Genomic DNA, 19,193 nt, shown 5'->3' on the forward strand with positions numbered 1-19,193 from the left:
TGATCTTTGTTGTTCCTTCCCTTCTACTAACTTTGGGTTTTGTTTGTTTTTCTCTGGTTGCTTTAGATATAAGGTTAGGTTGTTTATTTGTGATTTTTCTTGTTTCCTGAGGTAAGATTGCGTTGCTATAAACTTCCCTCTTAGAACTGCTTTTACCTGTTCCATAGGTTTTGGATCATTGTGCTTTCATTTTCATTTGACTCTAGGTATTTTTTTATTTACTCTTCGATTTCTTCAGTGATCCATTGGTTGTTTAGTAGCATATTGTTTAGCCTCCACGAGTTTGTGTTTCTTACAGTTTTTTTCTTATGGTTGATTCCTAATCTCATAGCATATGGTCAGAAAAGATGCTTGATGTGATTTTTTTTTAATTAACTACTTTATTTTATTTATTTTTGGCTGTCTTGGGTCTTTGTTGCTGCATGTAGGCTTTCTCTAGTTGTGGTGAGCAGGGGCTACTCTTTGTTGAGGTGCGCAGGCTTCTCATCGTGGTGGCTTCCCTTGTTGCGGAGCATGGGCTCTAGGCGTGTGGGTTTCAGTAGTTGTGGCACACGGACCCTAGAGCACACGGGCTTCAGTAGTTGCAGCATGTGGACTCAGTAGTTGCAACGCGCGGGGTCTAGGGATGCAGGCTTCAGTAGTTGTGGTGCATGGGCTCAGTATTTGTGGTTCGTAGGTGCTAGAGTGCAGGCTCAGTAGTTGTGGCACACAGGCTTAGTTGCTCTGCGGCATGTAGGATCTTCCCGGACCAGGGATCAAACCCAGGTCTCCTAAATTGGCGGGTGAATTCTTAACCACTGTGCCACCAGGGAAGTCCCACTTGATATGACTTTAATTTTCTTAAATTTACCGAAGCTCATTTTGTGGCCCAGCTTGTGATCAGTCCTGGGGAATGTTCCATGTGCACTTGAGAAGAATGTATATTCTGCTGCTTTTGGATGGAATACTCTGTAAATATCAATTAAGTCAGTCTGGTCTAATGTGTCATTTCAGGCCTGTGTTTCCTTATTGATCTTCTGTCTGGATGATCTGTCCATTGATGAAAGTGGAGTGTTAAAGTCCCCCACTATTATTGTGTTACTGTTGATTTCTCCTTTTATGGCTGTTAGTATTTGCCTTATATATTGGAGTGCTCCTATGTTGGGTGCATATATATTTATAATTGTTATATTTTCTTCTTGGATTGACCCTTTGATCATTATGTAGTGTCCTTTGTCTCTTGTAACAGTGTTTATTTTAAAGCCTTTTTTGTCTGATATGAATATTGCTACTCCAGCTTTCTTTTTTTTTTTTTTTTCCAGCTTTCTTTTGATTTACATTTGCATGGAATACCTTTTTCCATCCCCTCACTTTCAGTCTGTATGTGTTCCTAGATCTGAAGTGGGTCTCTTTTTTGTATCCATTCAGCCAGTCTGTTTCTTTCGGCTGGAGCATTTAATCCATTTACCTTTAAGGTAATTACTGATATGTATGTTCCTATTGCCATTTTCTTAGTTGTTTTGGATTTGTTTTTGTAGGTCTTGTTTCTTCCCTTCTTCTTTTGTTCTTTTCTCTTGTGATTGGATGACTAACTTTAGTGTTGTGTTTGGATTCTTTGTGTGTGTGTGTGTGTGTGTGTGTGTGTGTGTGTGTGTATCTGTTGTAGATTTTCGGTTTGCAATTACCATGAGATTTCAATTAGCAGTTTACATATAAACAAGATTGTTTTAAGTTGCTGGTCTCTTAATTTCAAATGCATTTCCAATGTCCTGCATTTGTGCTCTTTTCTTCGCACAATTGCTGGTTTTGACATCATATTTGTGTGCAAATAATTTCCTACCTTTACTTGTTTCTAGTAGTGGCCTTTTCCACTTAGAGAAGCTCCTTTAGCATTCATTGCAAAGCTGGTTTGGTGGTGCTGAATGCTGTTGGCTGTTTCTTGTCTGTAAAGCTTTTGATTTCTCCATTGAATTTGAATGAGAGTCTTGCTGGGTAGAGTATTCTTGGTTGTAGGTTCTTCCCTTTCATCACTTTAAATATCTCATGCCACTCCCTTCTGGCCTGCAGAGTTTCTGCTGAGAAATCAGCTGATAACCTTATGGGAGTTCCCTTGTATGTTATTTGTTGCTTTTCCCTTGTTGCTTTTCGTATTTTTTCTTTTTCTTTAATTTTTGTCAGTTTGATTACTATGTGTCTTGGTGTGTTCCTCCTTGGGTTTATCTTGCCTGGGGCTCTCTGCCCTTCCTGGACTTGGGTGACTGTTTCCTTTCCCATATTAGGGAAGTTTTCAGCTATTATCTCTTCAAATATTTTCTCAAGTCCTTTCTGTCTCTGTTTTCCTCTGGGACCCCATAATGTGAATGTTGGTGCATTTAATGTTGTCCCAGAGGTCTCTTAGATTGTGTTCATTTCTTTTCATTCTTTTTTCTTTATTCTGTTCCATGGCAGTGATTTTCACTATTCGGTCTCCAAACTCACTTATCTGTTCTTCTGCCTCAGTTACTCTGCTATTGATTCCTATATATTTTACATTTTTCACTTCAATTATTGTATTGTTCATCTCTGTTTGTTCTTTAGTTCTTCTAGGTCTTTGTTAAATATTTCTTGCATCTTCTCAGTCTGTGCCTCCATTCTTTTTTCAAGATCTTGGATCATCTTCACTATCATTGCTCAGAATTCTTTTTCTGGTAGATTGCCTATCTCCACTTCACTTAGTTGTTCTTCTGAGGTTTTGTCTTGTTCCTTCATCTGGGGCATACTCCTCTGCTGTCTCATTTTGTCTTGACTTTCTGTGATTGCAGTTTCCGTTCCGCAGGCTGCAGGATTGTAGTTCTTCTTGCTTCTGCTGTTTGCCCTCTGGTGGATGAGGCTGTCTGAGAGGGTTGTGCAGATTTCCTGGTGGGAGGGTCTAGTTCCTGCCCTGTTGTGGGTGGGCCTGGGGCTTGTCCCTCTAGTGGGCAGGGCTGTGCTCAGGAAGACTTTAAGCACCCTGTCTGTTGATGGGTGGGGCTGTATTCCCATCTGTTGGTTGTTTGGCCTGAGGCGTCCCAGCACTTGAGCCTACAGGCTGTTTTGTGGGGCTAGGTCTTGGGGAGGAAATGGAGTCTCCAGGAGGGCTCATGCCAATGCGTGCTCACCAGAACTGCTGCTGCCAGTGTCTTTGTCTCCTCAGTGAGCCACAGCTGACCCCCACCTCCTCCGGAGACCCTCCAGTACTAGCAGGTAGATCGCGCCCAGTCTCTTACGAGGTCACTGCCTTTTTCCCTGGGTCCTGGTCCAGCATGGGATCTTGTGTATGCCCTCCAAGAGTGGAGTTTCTGTTTTCCCCAGTCCTGTGGAATTCCTGCAGTCAAACCCCACTGGCTTTCAAAGACAGATTCTCGGGGGGCTCCTCCTCCCATTACCAGACCCCCAGGCTAGGAAGCCTGATGTGGTGCTCAGGACTTTTAATTCCTGTGGGAGAACTTCTGTGGTATAGTTAATTTCCAGTTTGTGGGTTGCCCACCCAGCAGATATTGGATTTGATTTTTACCGTGATTGCACCCCTCCTACCATCTTGTTGTGGTTTCTTCTTTGTCTTTTTATGTAGGGTATCTTTTTGGGTAGGTTCCAGTGTGTTTTTTATTTTATGTTTTTGTTGATGTTGTTCAGCAGTTGGTTGTGATTTTGGTATTTTTGTAAGAAGGGGTGAGCTCATGTCATTCTGCTCCGCCATTTTGCTGGCCAATCACCAGATATCTCTTCTTTATCAGAGACTAGTCCTTCTATATGCACTCTAGATCCATTTGTATTCTCTTTACCTTAAATCTTCAACTTCTTCATCTGTGAAAAACATTTTCAAAGATGAAATACTTAAAAATATAATTGCAGATTAGCATTAACAAATGAACATTTGCCTTCTGTTTTAATGATAGGGAACACTAACTTTGAACCCCAGTTAAGCAAAATGGCTCCCCCAGAAAGTATCCTTTTTTTTCTAATTAATAAACTTATATAAAAAATTACACTCTATTATTGTTAGTATATTTTGAAATTCTTCAATAAAAAAATTTGTGAAAATTTGCTTTCTCTTTTGTTATATAAGTACCTACATAATACCTTCAATTTTACCACAGCACCTAAAATTTTAACTTTCTGGCTCTTTACAGAAGAAGTTTGCTGACCCCAGGTCTAGGCCACGTTAACTAGGACGGTGGGCTGAAGAAAGAAGAATATCTAAAGAGATAGATATTCAGGAGTAGAATGGATACAACCTGGTGATTAATTAGAGGTGATGCATTAAGGAGAATAAGTTCAGGGTGATTCCTAGGTTTCAGCCATAAGCAACTGGGTGAACTGAGAAAGGCCTTCATTTTGTCCTGTCAGAAAATATGATGATGAAGATTTTAATTAATTACATTGGTTTCATCAATAGTAAATGTATAGAATTATATTGCATCCTTTTTTAGAAATAGAACTTTACTGAGAAATAATTCATGTACTGTACAGTTCATCTATATAAAGTGAGCAATTCATTGGTTTTCAGTATATCTGCAGGATTGTGCAACCATCACTACATCTAGTTTTAGAATGTTTCGTCCTCTCTCAAGGAAACTCCTGTCCTCATTAGCAGTCAATCCTCATTCCTTTTTCGTCTCACAACTGTAGATTTGCCTACTGTGGACATTTTATGAAAATGGAATCAAAGAATATGTAGCCTTTTGTGACTGGTTTCTTTCATTTAGCAGAATGTTTTCAGGGTTCATTCATGTTGTAACGTGTATCAGTACTTCATTTTTTTTTATAGTTGAATGATATTCAGTTGTATGGTTATATTATGTTTTATTTATTCATTCCTATCAGTTTGTTGGAAATTTGAATTGTTTCTACTTTTTGGCTATTATGAGTAGTGCTGCTGTGAATATTTGTGTACCAAATCTTGTGTGGATATATGTTTTCATTTCTTTTGGATGTATAACAGTAGAATTGCTGGGTCATTTTGATAAGTTTATGTTTAACTTTCTGAGGAGCTGCCAAACTGTTTCCTAACAGAGCTGTGCTATTTTATATTCCCACCAGCAATATATGAGGGTTGCAGTTTTTCCACATCCTCACCAATACTTGTTACTGTCTTTTTTCTTTTTTAATAGCCATCCCAGTTAGTGTGTTTCTCATTACTTTATCCCTGACATTAGATAGATTTAAGGAAGAAATCAAAGAGTGCTAAGTGGACATGTTCTCTTGCCATCCAAAGATATGGGTACTATCAGGAAAAACTAGTCTCTGTGATAGTGCAAAACTGAGGTAAAGCTTAGAAGCATAAGCAAGGTAGTAGGATAAAGCAAAAACGAGCCTGATTCTTCTAAGACTTGGGAAAATGATTTAATTCTTACTGGTTCTCTACAGTCTTTTTAGGTATATTCTACTTTATATAGTAAATGTTATATATTATTGAAATGTTGAATGCAAATCCAGTGATATTTTAAATAAACCAGAGGATTGATTTCTTTACATAGAGGTCTTGCAAAGAGAATGATTCCTTTCTGGAAGTAGGCTGGTGGGGCAGAAAACATGAGCTTTGTAATCAGGCAGACTTAGCTTTAAATCCTTTATCTGCTACTTACCAGCGTTTTTCTGTGGGCAAACGACTTGAATTTTCTGAGCCTCAGTTTCCTCATCTATAAAATGAGCATGGAAATAATATCTACTTTCATTGAGATATTACACAAAGATGCTACAGATGAATGAGCAAATAATGTGGCTGTGTAGTGGTTAGCACTGTTAGCAGCTGTGATATTGATGATGATAATTCTGAATCTTTTCATATCATGGTTTTAGTTCAGTGAAATATTTGTTGGTATTTATTTCCTTTTTCAAAAAATCACTTTTGCGTCTTAGTCTGCTTTCCATTTGGATTCAAAAGTTTTTAGTGATTTTTTTCCTAGTAAAGTTGTATTTTCTCCCTAGGAGTACTTCTTTGATTCCAGAGTACTAACAGATGGAGAACTGGCTCCCAATGATCGATGTTGCCGTGTGTGTGGAAAAATAGGCCACTACATGAAAGACTGCCCTAAAAGGAGAAGGTTGGCAAATGATTATGTATCAACATTGCAGGGAAAATAAATGTGAGACAAATTGAAGCTATGACTGTGTTCAGATATGTTTAAGTTGAGAAAGTTCAGGGCTTTCAGTTGAACCTTTAGGTCATTATATGTTTGAGTGGCATTTTGTGAAAGAGTGGGATTTATTTCTGGTACAGTGGTGTCTCATGATATTTATTTGTTCAGTTATTCATTAATTCACTCAGGTTTTTTTTTTAACTGAAGAAGCATTTATTAACACCTACTGTGTGCTGGAAACTGTGCTAGAATCGAAGGGGAATAAAAGAACAAGATATGGGGTTCTTGCTGAGGACCTCACAGTTATGAAAACCAATAATTAAAATATAATTAATTGAATCTTTGAGGTATATGCTGTGAGATATGCCTATATAATATTTACCTTAAGGAATATACATCCTCTGTGCCCCCTGAAAATACATCTATGAAATATACTTTACTACGTTCTATATACTATGTTAATAGGCCAGGATAATCCCTTCTTTAGTCATCAAGTCTTGCCTAATATAAAGAGCTTAGAACTTTTCAGACAGAGTAAACTCCTAGTTTCCGTCACTGCTCTTTGTTAAATTTAGAGAAGACACTTACCTTCTCTAAACCTCAAGTGTCTTCCTCTATAAAATGGAGATAGTAAATACCAACCTCTAAGGATTGTTACAAGATTAAAATTTGATACTAAATATTAAAAATTGATATTGTATTATAAAACTACTAGAGTACCCAGTTTCTGCCATATGAGTAGGTGTACTATAAATGTGAGAACCTTGCCTTCAAAATGATGCATGAAATGATGGGCACATTAATCCCTTTATTGTGAGACTCTTGTATAGTTTAGTTTGTTCTGTAGTTCATTCAGTTTATAAGTCCCTAGCCCCACATTATTGGTATCAGCAGTTTACTGTTTAGACTAAAGAAGAAAGACAGTGAAGAAGAGAAGGAAGGGAATGAAGAGGAGAAAGACTCCCGAGACCTTCTTGACCCCCGAGACCTCCACGACACTCGAGACTTTAGAGACCCCAGAGACCTCAGATGTTTTATCTGTGGAGATGCAGGACATGTGCGAAGGGAGTGCCCAGAGGTCAAGCTGGCCCGTCAGAGGAATAGCAGTGTGGCAGGTAAATAAAAAAGGCCAAAAATAGTTTCTGGTGGAAATAAAGTCATTTATGTTGGTGTCATTCTAAGGACCCTGATTATTCTCTATTCTAAACATAGCTGTATGATTTTGGACCTTAACAATCTATCAAAGAGAGAGATTTTGGGGGGAACATATAGGAGAAATTATATCTCTTCCCACTGCTTTTATGAGCGAGGGAGATCTGTTCCTGTTATGTATCACAAGGAATTTCATGAATTAGAAACCCAAATGAGAGTTTATTGAAAGAAAAAAACAAAATATAAGTGATGATTTCCAGTTATTCAGATTCTTATTGCAGAAGTTATTTTCTTAAATAAATATATTGTCTCCTTTAGAAAAGCAATATGACACTTGTTCTTGTTTCCAGGACCAGTGTATTTTTTTTTTTTAATGCTCTAAGGATTGAGAAATGGCTTAACAAACAAGAAAAAAATGAGTTGTTAAAAGTCCTTCACTAACATAATCATAAGTTTAAAAGTCCAAGTTTATAAAATCTCAGATTTGAGACTGTTGTACTGAAGAAGAGAGTTTATTGATTGTCTTTTCTCTGTTATTTTCTTTATCTGTTGAATTTCTTTTTGATGTCTTCTCTTAGCAGCCCAGCTGGTCCGCAATCTTGTAAATGCCCAACAAGTGGCTGGTTCAGCCCAACAACAAGGTGATCAGTCCATAAGGACTAGACAGTCCTCAGAATGTGTAAGTACTCTGCCTGTAGATGGGTTGGTCTTGGCAGGAAGATAGTACTAATTTTGGTAGGTGATAGGATCTTTCAGATTGGTAAATACAATCTTCCAGATTACACAGTGCTTTATAGAGGTGTCCTTGCTAGGCACATCAGCTAGAATGAGCATTACTTTTGGAGTAATGTAGATCTGGGTGTATATCTATGGGCAAGCTACTTAACTTCAGTGAACCTATTTCTTATTTGTAAAATAAGGTAACTACCAAATAAGGTTGTTGGTTGGATTAAAATGAGGTGATAGGGCTTCCCTGGTGGCACAGTGGTTAAGAGTACGCCTGCCGATGTATGGGACATGGGTTTGTGCCCCGGTCCGGGAAGGTCCCACATGCCGCGGAGCTGCTAGGCCCGTGAGCCATGGCCGCTGAGCCTGCGCATCTGGAGCCTGTGCTCCGCAACGGGAGAGGCCACAGCAGTGAGAGGCCTGTGTACCGCAAAAAAAAAAAAAAAAAATTAGGTGATAATTTTGATGTTTTAGCTTTTGCATAATGGAAGAATATGAGTACCATTAATTAAAAATAGACCCCAAAATTGAGATGTATTAAGGGTTTAGTACTGTTAGGGCAGTACATGCATGGCACTTCACTTGCTTGAAATTTTGTGTCTTCTCATCGCTGATATGGATACCTAGTGAAATATATCCTGTGAAAGATGGAGTATTTAATTAGTGTTCAGCCTCACAGGTCTATTAACTTTGCTGAGTTGCTCTAACCTTTGTCTAAATCTGTATTCACCTTGCACTTTTTAAATTAATAGTTAAATACTAACTGAATGCTTACTCTAAATCTGACACTATGCTTTTAGTGCTTCACACGTATTATCACATTTAATCCTTTGAATGGACATGTGAAGTGGTAGGTATTGGTATGATCAAATTTTACAAATTGGGAAGCTGAGAATAAGAAAAATTAAAAGATTCAAACCCAGGTCTGTGTAGCTTCAAAGCTGTTATCTGTTAAAACATGCTAAATCTGATGTGATCTGTATTTTAGAAAAAATTCTTAGAGAATTTGAAGAGCAGCAGTAGGGCTTGTCTTGGAAAAACATTTAGGAGCCCACTAACCCTACCTCAAACATTTGAATATGTACTACTATGGGCCTGACAGTTTCATAAAAGTTATATAATAACAGTTATATTAACTAATATTTGTTGAGTGCTGTGTGCTGTATATGCATTCGTTCTTCCTGTTTCTTATTAAAAAATATTTTTAAAATGTTGAAAAATTATAGAAAATAATAAACATCCATGCACTACCACCAGGTTTTCACAATTCTTAATGCTTTGTTGTTTTTGGTTTGTTAAAATATTACCCACAGTTGACAACCCCTATGCATTCCTCTTGGATGCTGTTCCCATCTTAAAGCCTTCCTACCATCCCTTCCTTGCTACTAAAATGTAGCTTCTATTCTGAATTTGGTGTTTATATTTTTGACATATATTGTTGTAGTTAATCTTCATAAAAACCTCTGATGTAGATTCTATTATTATTTATACCTTACGGGTGAAGAAGCTGAGATTTAAGTTTCTTGCATGAGGTCAACAGGCACTTGGAACCAGAACTTGTATCCTTAGGTTCTGTCTCCAAAACCTGTGCTCTAATCACTTTCCTGTGGTGCCCCTGACTTTCATCTTCTGCTTCTAGCACTCACTTTTTTCTCGCCTGAGATTTGGGTAAGAGTCTGACTAATGAACATTGCTATTTGGAGGTCTCACAAAGCACTGCAGCTTCAACATGTCTGGAATGTAGCTTATATTTCTTTCCAACTCCCCAGGTTTGCCTCTTCCTCCTGTGTTCTCCATCTCATTGAATGATCCTGCTATCTATCTAGTTTCCTGAACTACTACTCCTCCCTCAGCCTCCACATCCAGTCAGTCACAAGGTCCTGTTGTTTCTATCTGTAAAAAATAGCTTACAACCATTTGCTTCCCTAGCCTAGGCAACCATTTCAGATTCCAATTACTTTTTTTTTAAAGGACATGTATTTTTGTACCTATAACCTTTAATTATGTTGTTCCCTCTAACTGAATCTTCCCTTTTCCTTATCTCTACCCTTTTATCAGACTGTTTTCTATTTATCTTGAGTCTCAGCTTAAAGGTCACTTCCCTCAGGAAGATTTCCACTTTCCTTCATCTTATCTTCCCTCCTTCTCCCAAAGTGGGTTTAGGTGTTCCTGCTCTGGGATTTCATTGTATATTATACAGTGTTTATCATAGTAATTATTATACTGTATTGTGATTGCTTATGTAAACTTTATCTGTTCCTCCTCTTTTCCCCCATTGACTTTTTTTTTTTTTTTTTACAATATATCATGTATTAATTATTAAAACATACTCTGGTAAATATTATATATTCAATATGAAACAGGAGGAAAGGGGGCAGGGCACAACCTTTAAAAGAATTACATAGCCCGAGGACACAACATAAACTGATTAGAACAAAATAGGTCCAAGATGGCGGACGAGTCTACTTCCACTAGACCTTGAGCCTCAGTATACACTCATTGTAACACATCAGCAAGCTAAGCGACACACCCACAGGTGCCACGACAGTTCCAAGGATGACCATAAAGGTCAAAAAGTGGGCGGTGGCTCAATTCCTAGAAATCCCCACCCCTTCCCCAAAATAGCTGGAATACTCCTCCCACTCATCAGCGTATGAAATTACTCACCCCTATAAAACTAACAACCCCATACCCTGGTGCTGCCCTCGCCTTCTTTTTTTTTTTTATTTTTTTTTTATTTATTTATTTATTTTTTATAGGTATACCTGGATTTAATTCTCACTTCTACCGCCCCCATTGACTTTAAGCTTTATGAGGGCATACATGTTAGTATTATATTTTTAATACCTAGAACAATGCCCAGTACATAATTTTTTTAATTCTTTTTTTTTCTTTTTTATAAAATTACTTTTTTTATTTATTTAGTTTTTGGCTGCATTGGGTCTTCATTGCTGCCGGCAGGCTTTCTCTATTTGCGGCAAGCCGGGGCCACTCTTTGTTGTGGTGCTTGGGCTTCTCATTGCGGTGGCTTCTCTTGTTGTGGAGCATGGGCTCTAGGTGCGTGGGCTTCAGTAGTTGTGGCACACGGACTCAGTAGTTGTGGCTCATGGGCTTAGTTGCTCCATGGCATGTGGGATCTTCCTGGACCAGGGCTCTAACCCATGTCCCCTGCATTGGCAGGTAGATTCTTAACCACTGCACCACCAGGGAAGTCCCCCCAATACTTAATTGACACTCAGTAAATGCTTGTTGAGGAGCTGAATGAAAGTGACTCTGAGATATTTAGATGTAAATTTCTAGTTAAAATTGGAATTGTGGGTTCTACATGATGGGTATGATGTCTGGGCTCTCTTCTTTGGGCAGTGAAAAGGTTTACGAGATAAAACCTCTGTGAGAGAGGGTTTGAGAACTTTGGGAAAAACTCTGCCTTCATATAAAATGAGGTTCTGTTATTATTTGTTACTATGTATATCATAGAGTTCTATTTATAATATTCTAGTAAAATAACTCCATAGTTTTATATTTTGATAATCTCTGCTTTTATAAAATTAAGATGTTTGTAAATTAATTTAAAAATTTTTTTTTTTTCTTTGCAGTCTGATTCACCATCTTATTCTCCTCAGCCCCAGCCATTTACACAGAACTCTTCCCAATCCACTGCCATTACCCAGCCTCCATCTCAGCCAGGATCCCAACCCAAGCTTGGCCCACCTCAGCAGGGGGCCCAGCCCCCCCATCAGGTCCAGATGCCTATGTATAACTTTCCTCAGTCACCACCAGCTCAGTATTCTCCCATGCACAATATGGGATTGTTGCCAATGCACCCCCTCCAGATCCCTGCCCCATCCTGGCCTATTCACGGCCCAGTGATCCATTCTGCACCAGGCAGCGCCCCCAGCAATATTGGCCTGAACGATCCCAGCATCATCTTTGCACAGCCTGCTGCCAGACCTGTGGCAATCCCTAGCTCCTCTCATGATGGACACTGGCCTCGTACTGTGGCTCCAAATTCCCTGGTGAACAATGGTACAGTGGGAAATTCGGGTAACCCTTCCTTTTCTTCTTTTGTATCTGTCTGTCTGTAGAAAGGTTGGATGATTGGTATTATTGGTTGAACCTGGGAAATAAATGTGAGTAAAAAGATGGCAAGCAGTATTTGTGCAGGGGCAGTATAACATTAGACAAAGAGTATAGGCTGTGGATTCAGACTGCCTGGATATGAATCCTCGCTCTGCCATTTATTATGTGGCATTGGGCAGTTGCGTAATCTGTGCATGGGTTTCATCTGTAAAATAGGTGAATTAATAGCACCTAACTCACAGGGATGTTGTGAATATTAAATGAGGTAATAAACATAAATTTTAGTTATTATTTTGTTATTATTTTAAATTTTCGCTGCAATCTTGCTTGGTGTAGGTATTACTAGCATTCATTTTACAGTTGAGGAAATTGAAGGGTTAAGTAACTATCATCCTATCATAATCATAGTGATCCAAGATTTAAACCAGTTTCTTTCTTCAAAACCTGTAATCTTTGCCCTAGACCCTTAACTATCTTTTAGTAAGGAGCAATTTTTTGTTTGTTTGTTTTGTTTTGTTTTTTTCTGTTTTGGTGGTACGCGGGCCTCTCACTGTTGTGGCCTCTTGCGCAGGCTCAGCGGCCATGGCTCACGGGCCCAGCCGCTCTGCGGCATGTGGGATCTTCCCGGACTGGGGCACAAACCCGTGTCCCCTGCGTCGGCAGGCGGACTCTCAACCACTGCGCCACCAGGAAGCCCATAAATTAACTTCTTTTGTTTGTTTTATTTTTAATATTTATTTACTTCTCTGGCTACGTGAGGTCTTAGTTGTAGCATGCGGGCTCTTTTAGTTGCGGCATGCGGGATCTAGTTCCCTGACCAGGGATCGAACCCGGGCCCCCTACATTGGGAGCGTGGAGTCTTAACCACTGGACCACAAGGGAAGTCCCCTTATAGTAAGGAGTAATTTTTAAAAAAGAAAAAGATTAGTAGCACTTTGTAGCTTAAGAAAGAATAGTTTTTTTTTAACTGATATCTAAGTAATACATATTCTTTGTAGAGCATTTGAAAAAGAAAATCATATATAATCTCAATTCCTAGACAGAACTGCTCAGAAATATTTTGGTGTATTACCATCCAGTCATTTTTTAATCTTTGCATATTTAAAAATAGTTGATAAATTCCATTCATCTAGTTTTATATGTAGATTTTTTCTTACTAGGGAAAATTTGAAATGTACACAAAAGGAGAGATTAAAGTATAATGACCCCCCCATTACCCAGATTTAACAGTTATCAGTATTTTCTATTTACTCTTTGTGATTCTTCTGTAATTTTTGTCTGTGATTCTTTTCCTTATTAACTGCTTGGTTATCCTGAAATATTGTTTGTATAGGAAATGCAGAGTAAAAGCTTGATTCTTTCCCTTTATCAATTTTCAAAATAATTTTAGTGATAATTTTAAGCAAATATATATTATTTCTTAAAGCGCTGAGACCTCTTTGGAATAATACAGGTAATATATTTTGCTGAGCAGAAATTCCAGAATGTGGGAACTCATTTAAATTTCCAGGAACAAAGGATATATGTCATACATGGCCATTCTAATGTGGCCTCTGCTTCTCTCATTCAACAAATATTTATTGTGTGCATGCCACGATATGCATCTTGATAGTCACTGAGTTATATAACCATGAAGACAGGCCCAGTGCTTTGCCTTTTGATATATCGACTCAGTTTTAACTCCTTCTTCTCCCTGCCTCCTTGATCTCTGTTTCAGCCTTAATGAACTAATTAATTAACATCCTACAAACACACCGTACTCTTACCCCTGATTGTTTACCTAAGTTGTTCCCTCTGCCTGGAATATCCTCTCCATTAACTCTCCTGCTCACTCTCACCTCCTTCTCCTTTGCTCCAAAGCTTGGCTAACTTACTCATCCTCCGTTTTAAAATTTAGATCACTTTCTTCAGGAAGTCTTTAATTCCTGTTGATCCTGTCTTCCAGTTGTGTTAGGTATCATTTCTCTCCTTCATGTTTCCTTAATATCCATATTATAACACTTGTCTTCCTGTGTTGAAATCGCCTGTCTACTTGTCTGCATAATGCATTAGACTGAACTTTTAGAGGTTATGAATTGTTTCTTGCCTGTCATTGTCTCCCTGGTGTCCAGTATAGTGCCTGATGTAGATACATTATTTGTATAATGTATTATTATTATGTAATAAAGTGTTACACAGCAAATATTATTTGTTGGATAGGTGCGCAACTCCTAGTTAATATTACAGCTAAAGTTAACATTATGTTAAAAATGGAGAGACCGGATGGGGATATATTAAAATGATACTAGTGGTTGTATTAGAGTAGGAGGTTGTATGAGTAGTTTTTACCCCATTTTTCAGATGATCTTTAATGATAATTTTTCAGACTATCTTTAATTGTATTATGAAAATACTTGGTTGGGAAAAATGGCCAAGAGAGATTGAAGGATATTCTAAAAGATACCCTTTTATGTTAAAACATTTCTCAATTGGTCAGGACCTCAATACTGTATACCCAGTCTTATTTTTTGTAAACTCTGAGCTCTGCAGCTTTAGCTCTTAGTTGTAACTTGGCTTTATGAACTTGCAGTGAACCAGCTGCTTTGTTTACCTGGTTACCTCCTGAGAAGACTGAGCTTGGTAGGAGTGTGGCTAGGAGTGTGGTTTCAGTTTTCTTGCTCCCTACTCCTCCCTATCCTGTACCTCCTAACTTCCTGCTAGGAAGTTTAGTGAATAAGGATAGTGTCTTTTAGATTATTTCCTGCCACATTGTGATCCTGAATGAGAAAAGCCACCAGAAATGATCCAGAAGATTCAGGGGTTACTGTGCTTTGAAAGACGTACTTAAAGATAGATCTTAAAGGGAAGTAGATTGGTGGGAGTGGTTTGCCATAGAAAGAATAGGACTCATATTTTTTGAGTTCCTGCTTAATATGACATAATTTGTGTAGGCTACTTTATTTTTGTTATCTTATTTAATCCTCATAACAACCTGGGGTTCATAATTAAACCTTAGTAATTTTTGTAACTGGTATTTGAACTTAGACCTATTTGGCTCCAATGCCCAAGTTTTCAGCTATTTCACCACAATGCCTCAGCTTCTAATAGGATCTCCTTCCAGGCCAAGATATAATTGATTCTGGTGTAGTTGGCATTGCCTTTAGGATAAGATGTTAAGCTCCTTAGTGATGTACTAAGGTTCTTTGAAATATAGATCCTACCTACCTGTCCAGCCTTTTCTCTTACCGCTGCCTTCCTTTACCTCTGTCTCTGTATTGCCAATCGTCTTGCAGCTTCCCAAACTTGCTGTATTTTCCGGCTTCCTGGCTTTTGAGCATACTATTCCTTCTGTCTAAAATGTCCTCCTTGTCCCATTTTGCATAACTTGTTCTTTGTCCTTTAACACTCAATTTAGTCCATCATTTTAGGAAAACCTTCTCTGTCCTTGAACAATTGGGTTAGTCCTCACTTTAGACACCTTCCACCGCTCTGTTATAGCAATTACCACATATTATTGTGTATGTCTTCTTAAATGTTTCCTTTATGAATAATTTGAGAACAATTACAGTGTTTTTATTCCTCAAAAAATTTTTTTTGGTATCCTCTGCATTTAGCATATTTCTTGGTCAGTAGTAGATACTCAATAAATCTTTGTGGAATGAAGGAATATTTGAATGAACAAAGTGATGTTTTAAAATATGTCTTTCCTTTATTGTTGAAATGCAGAGCCAGGATTTCCAGGACTAAATCCTCCAATTCCTTGGGAACATGCACCACGACCCCATTTCCCTCTTGTCCCAGCTTCGTGGCCTTATGGTTTGCATCAGAACTTCATGCATCAGGGAAATGCCAGATTTCAGCCCAACAAACCTTTCTATACTCAAGGTACCATTGCTTACGTATTTGTCACAGGCTGGGTGGGTTTTGTTCTGGGACAAGGAGCCTTTGTAAAGGCCAGGCTCTTGGAGTGAAAATTTATGAATTCAGTAAATATTTATTGAGAGAGCATACTGTGTGTCAGACTGCGCTAGGTGCTTATTGCTCAAGCAAGAATTAAATAAAGCCCTTGCACTTAATGCATATTTTATTAGGAAAGCCAGACCTGTGAAATAGACAAGAATAGGAGCTTAGAGGAATCAGTTAACTTTGCCCTAGCAGAGAGAGCAGAATATAGACACCAGGGATCAAATTGCACAAGATTTTGACATTCAAACTAGATCTTGAAAGAGATATGGGATTTTTTTTCTAGAGATCATGTAGAGATTAGAGAGGAGGAGTGTTCTTAGCTGAGGCCATAATACATGCAAAGTCACTAGTTTTGCCTCAGTGAAAACTTTTTTCACTGAAAAAAGTGATCCATATTATACTGAACTTTTTTCACTGAAACTTTTTTCCTATAGGGAAAAAAGAGAAAAGAGAAAATAATAGGACTAGATGAGGTAAATGGAAAAATGTATACGTGATGAGGCTAGAGGAGGTAGGCTGAGGCCATATTATGAAGGAGTTTGGACTTAGTAAGTGGTGGGGATCCAGTAGAAGTTTTTGAGTTGAGTAGTGACAGTCAAATTTGTTTAGTAAAACTAAGACTTGAATGACATTAGAATTGATTATATTCTCTTGGTACTAATGTACCAATAATGGCTTTGATCTAAGTAATGAATAGCATTTTATCTAACCTACTTGCCTCAGCAGTATCTCAGTTCAAATAGGGAATGTCTGAATCTGGCCTTCAGCACTTCGTTAACTTAGGAGTTAAGAAAACTAGAGTCAGAGTTAATACAGTTAAACTAGGAGTTCAAGAAAGTAAAGAAAGGCACTCTGGGAATGTTGACTAAATAAAATAACTTCTCAGGGGAAGCCCCTGGTATGATTATCAGGCTTGATACACTTAAGCCTTCGTAAACTATCCATTGTACTTGGTGGGGCATTGCTGTATTATAGAATGGCAGAACCTTAACTATGGCTGGTTTATTCTGAGCAAAGAACTAGGGCTGAGGGAAATTACTATTGGTCATACAAGCCCTTTTGGGGGAGGAGGAGAGTCTGAAGTTCTTCCCTGGTGGATTTTTTCCCCTTAATTCCTCCCCTCCATCTCTCTTGTCTCCTCTATTTTCTTTCACATACCCACATTTTCCTTCCCTCCTCCTCCTTCTCCCCCCACTAAATGTTTTGACATGCTTCATCTCTTCTTTACTATATAAATAGAAAAAAAGAGAACTAGCTACAGTTAATTCTAAGAGGTTGTCAGATAAATAGGCACAAGCCTTTCAGTTTCCTGTCTGTGTTGTGTCCAACAGACAGATGTGCCACCCGTCGGTGTAGAGAGCGTTGTCCCCACCCACCAAGAGGAAACGTGTCGGAGTAATGCGAGTCCATTTTCTTTCAGCTGCTCTACCGATGCACAGCAACCAGCCAATCCTGCTGTCTCAAGGGTATCCGTACCTCAATGTCAGTTACATTCAGCAGAAAAAGTGACATTTAATGGAAAGCAAAACAAATCAGGTCCTGATTTAAAATTTTAACACGTTTAGATAGCTTATTTAAATTCTAAGACTGTTTTTAAAGACTGTATTATTTGTATATAAATATGAACTATAGTTTTTACTAGTATCACCGAATTGAGTGATACAAATTTCATCTATTTTATTACCCTATTTTTAAGGGAATTTTATGTTTTGTTTAACCTTGATGAATTGTATAAAGAGAGAATTTAAAAATTACATTCTTTATTTTCTATTAGCTGTATTCATACTTTGGTTGCTTCAGACTTTATATATATTGTTCTTAAGAATTAGGAAAGACTTTCATGTGTTTTAAATTTGTCACTTCTATTCTTTACAGAACCTTGTAGTGCCAAAAACTTTTTAAAAGGAAAAAAAATAATAAAATAAAACTTCAACATGAAGATTTAGAATTTTTTTCTTTTACATTCTTGTATATTGAAAATATTCCAACTTGAACAGAAATTTGCTTTTGTCTGTATTTGAAGTAATTCTATTTTAAGTTAATAAATCTTTTTGACAAGAGTCAAATTTTGTTAATTCATCTGGTTGTTTAGATGATAGGAATATAATGTAACAATTCAGAGATTTGTTTTACTCTCATTGAATAGAGTATTCTAAATCATAGACTTAGTTTTAGAAAAAGATCTAAGAGTCTTTTCATGTTATTTTATTGGATCTTCACAACACCCATATGAGGTTGATAGAAGCAGATGCTATCTCATTTTATCATTGGGAAAACTGAGGTGCAAAACAGAATGAATTCTAAAGTTAGCACAGTTATGTGTTGGAAATAGAATTGAATCAGATCTTTTGAAGTAGAGTTTAGTGGAGGGAAGGTAATTCTTATTTACTGAGGAACTAACATGTGCCAGACTATCCATTCTGAGTCCTGTACTACTGCCTGGAAGGTATACTTGTGAGGATGGTGTTTACCAATAATGCCTTGTGATCAGTGATTATAGTTGGATTTCAAACTTGTGTTGTTGGTGGGAGATTTTGTAGCTGTTTTTGGTACTATACATTGAGGTGAGGTCATCTTGTCTAAACAACTCAGAGATTTGCCAGGGATTTTAGACCAAATCATACTATAGATTTATTTGGAAATCTGCAGAATAAGTAAATACAAATGTCTTTTAAGAACAGTATGTTATCTTTGTTCTGCTTCCTCAGATATGCATTCCTTAAATATGAGAGCACTTGGGCTTTTGCCATATTTTCCAAAATGGAAGGAAGATGCTTGAAATCTATTGCAGGAGGTTGAAGACTTTCCTGTGGTGTTTATAGCCCTGGAAAGACATTTGTTAAATGTTAAGATCAAGTGTGTTTACTGTTAGTTTTTCATATTAAAGCTTCAGCATCCCATGGTGATCATTTTGTAATGTAGAGAAATATTGAATCACTATGCTGTGCACCTGGAACTAACACAGCGTTGTTGATCAATTATACTTCAATTAAAAAAAAAAAAAGCTTCAGTCAGCATCCCACGGAATCCTACTAAGTGGTGAAGTTCAGCTTATTTGTTTTGTTAATGAGATAACCTGGCCCAACATATACTTTTCTGTTAAACTGTTACTTGGAGAATTCAAGATTTTCTTTTAAAGTCAGTGTTCTATGTATTTCATTTCCTTTCAGGTCTTAGAGAATAGGGTATTCATTTTACTGTTCTACTTTTGTA

At 37.7% G+C, this 19,193-nt stretch overlaps 1 protein-coding gene across 9 annotated transcripts in view; it reads left to right on the forward strand.

Annotated features, from left to right (window-relative positions):
• Window positions 1–18,042, forward strand: part of TUT4 (terminal uridylyl transferase 4) — a 143,796-nt gene extending 125,754 nt beyond the window's left edge. For 3 of the 9 annotated variants that reach the window (XM_049699765.1, XM_033435505.2, XM_049699736.1), the window contains 6 exons: window positions 5,926–6,041; window positions 6,969–7,192; window positions 7,808–7,908; window positions 11,552–11,999; window positions 15,741–15,899; window positions 17,401–18,042. In XM_049699765.1, the coding sequence (XP_049555722.1) occupies window positions 5,926–6,041; window positions 6,969–7,192; window positions 7,808–7,908; window positions 11,552–11,999; window positions 15,741–15,899; window positions 17,401–17,489 (1,137 nt within the window). In that variant the 3' untranslated portion in view covers window positions 17,490–18,042. Of the gene's footprint in view, window positions 1–5,925; window positions 6,042–6,968; window positions 7,193–7,807; window positions 7,909–11,551; window positions 12,000–15,740; window positions 15,900–17,311 lie in introns of all 9 variants that reach the window. The other 6 variants (XM_033435508.2, XM_033435506.2, XM_033435510.2 and 3 more) reach the window with 6 other exon arrangements.
• Window positions 18,043–19,193: the final 1,151 nt, after the last annotated feature.

Source organism: Orcinus orca, chromosome 1 (genome assembly GCF_937001465.1).
Source record: "Orcinus orca chromosome 1, mOrcOrc1.1, whole genome shotgun sequence".
Classification (NCBI taxonomy): Eukaryota; Metazoa; Chordata; class Mammalia; order Artiodactyla; family Delphinidae; genus Orcinus; species Orcinus orca.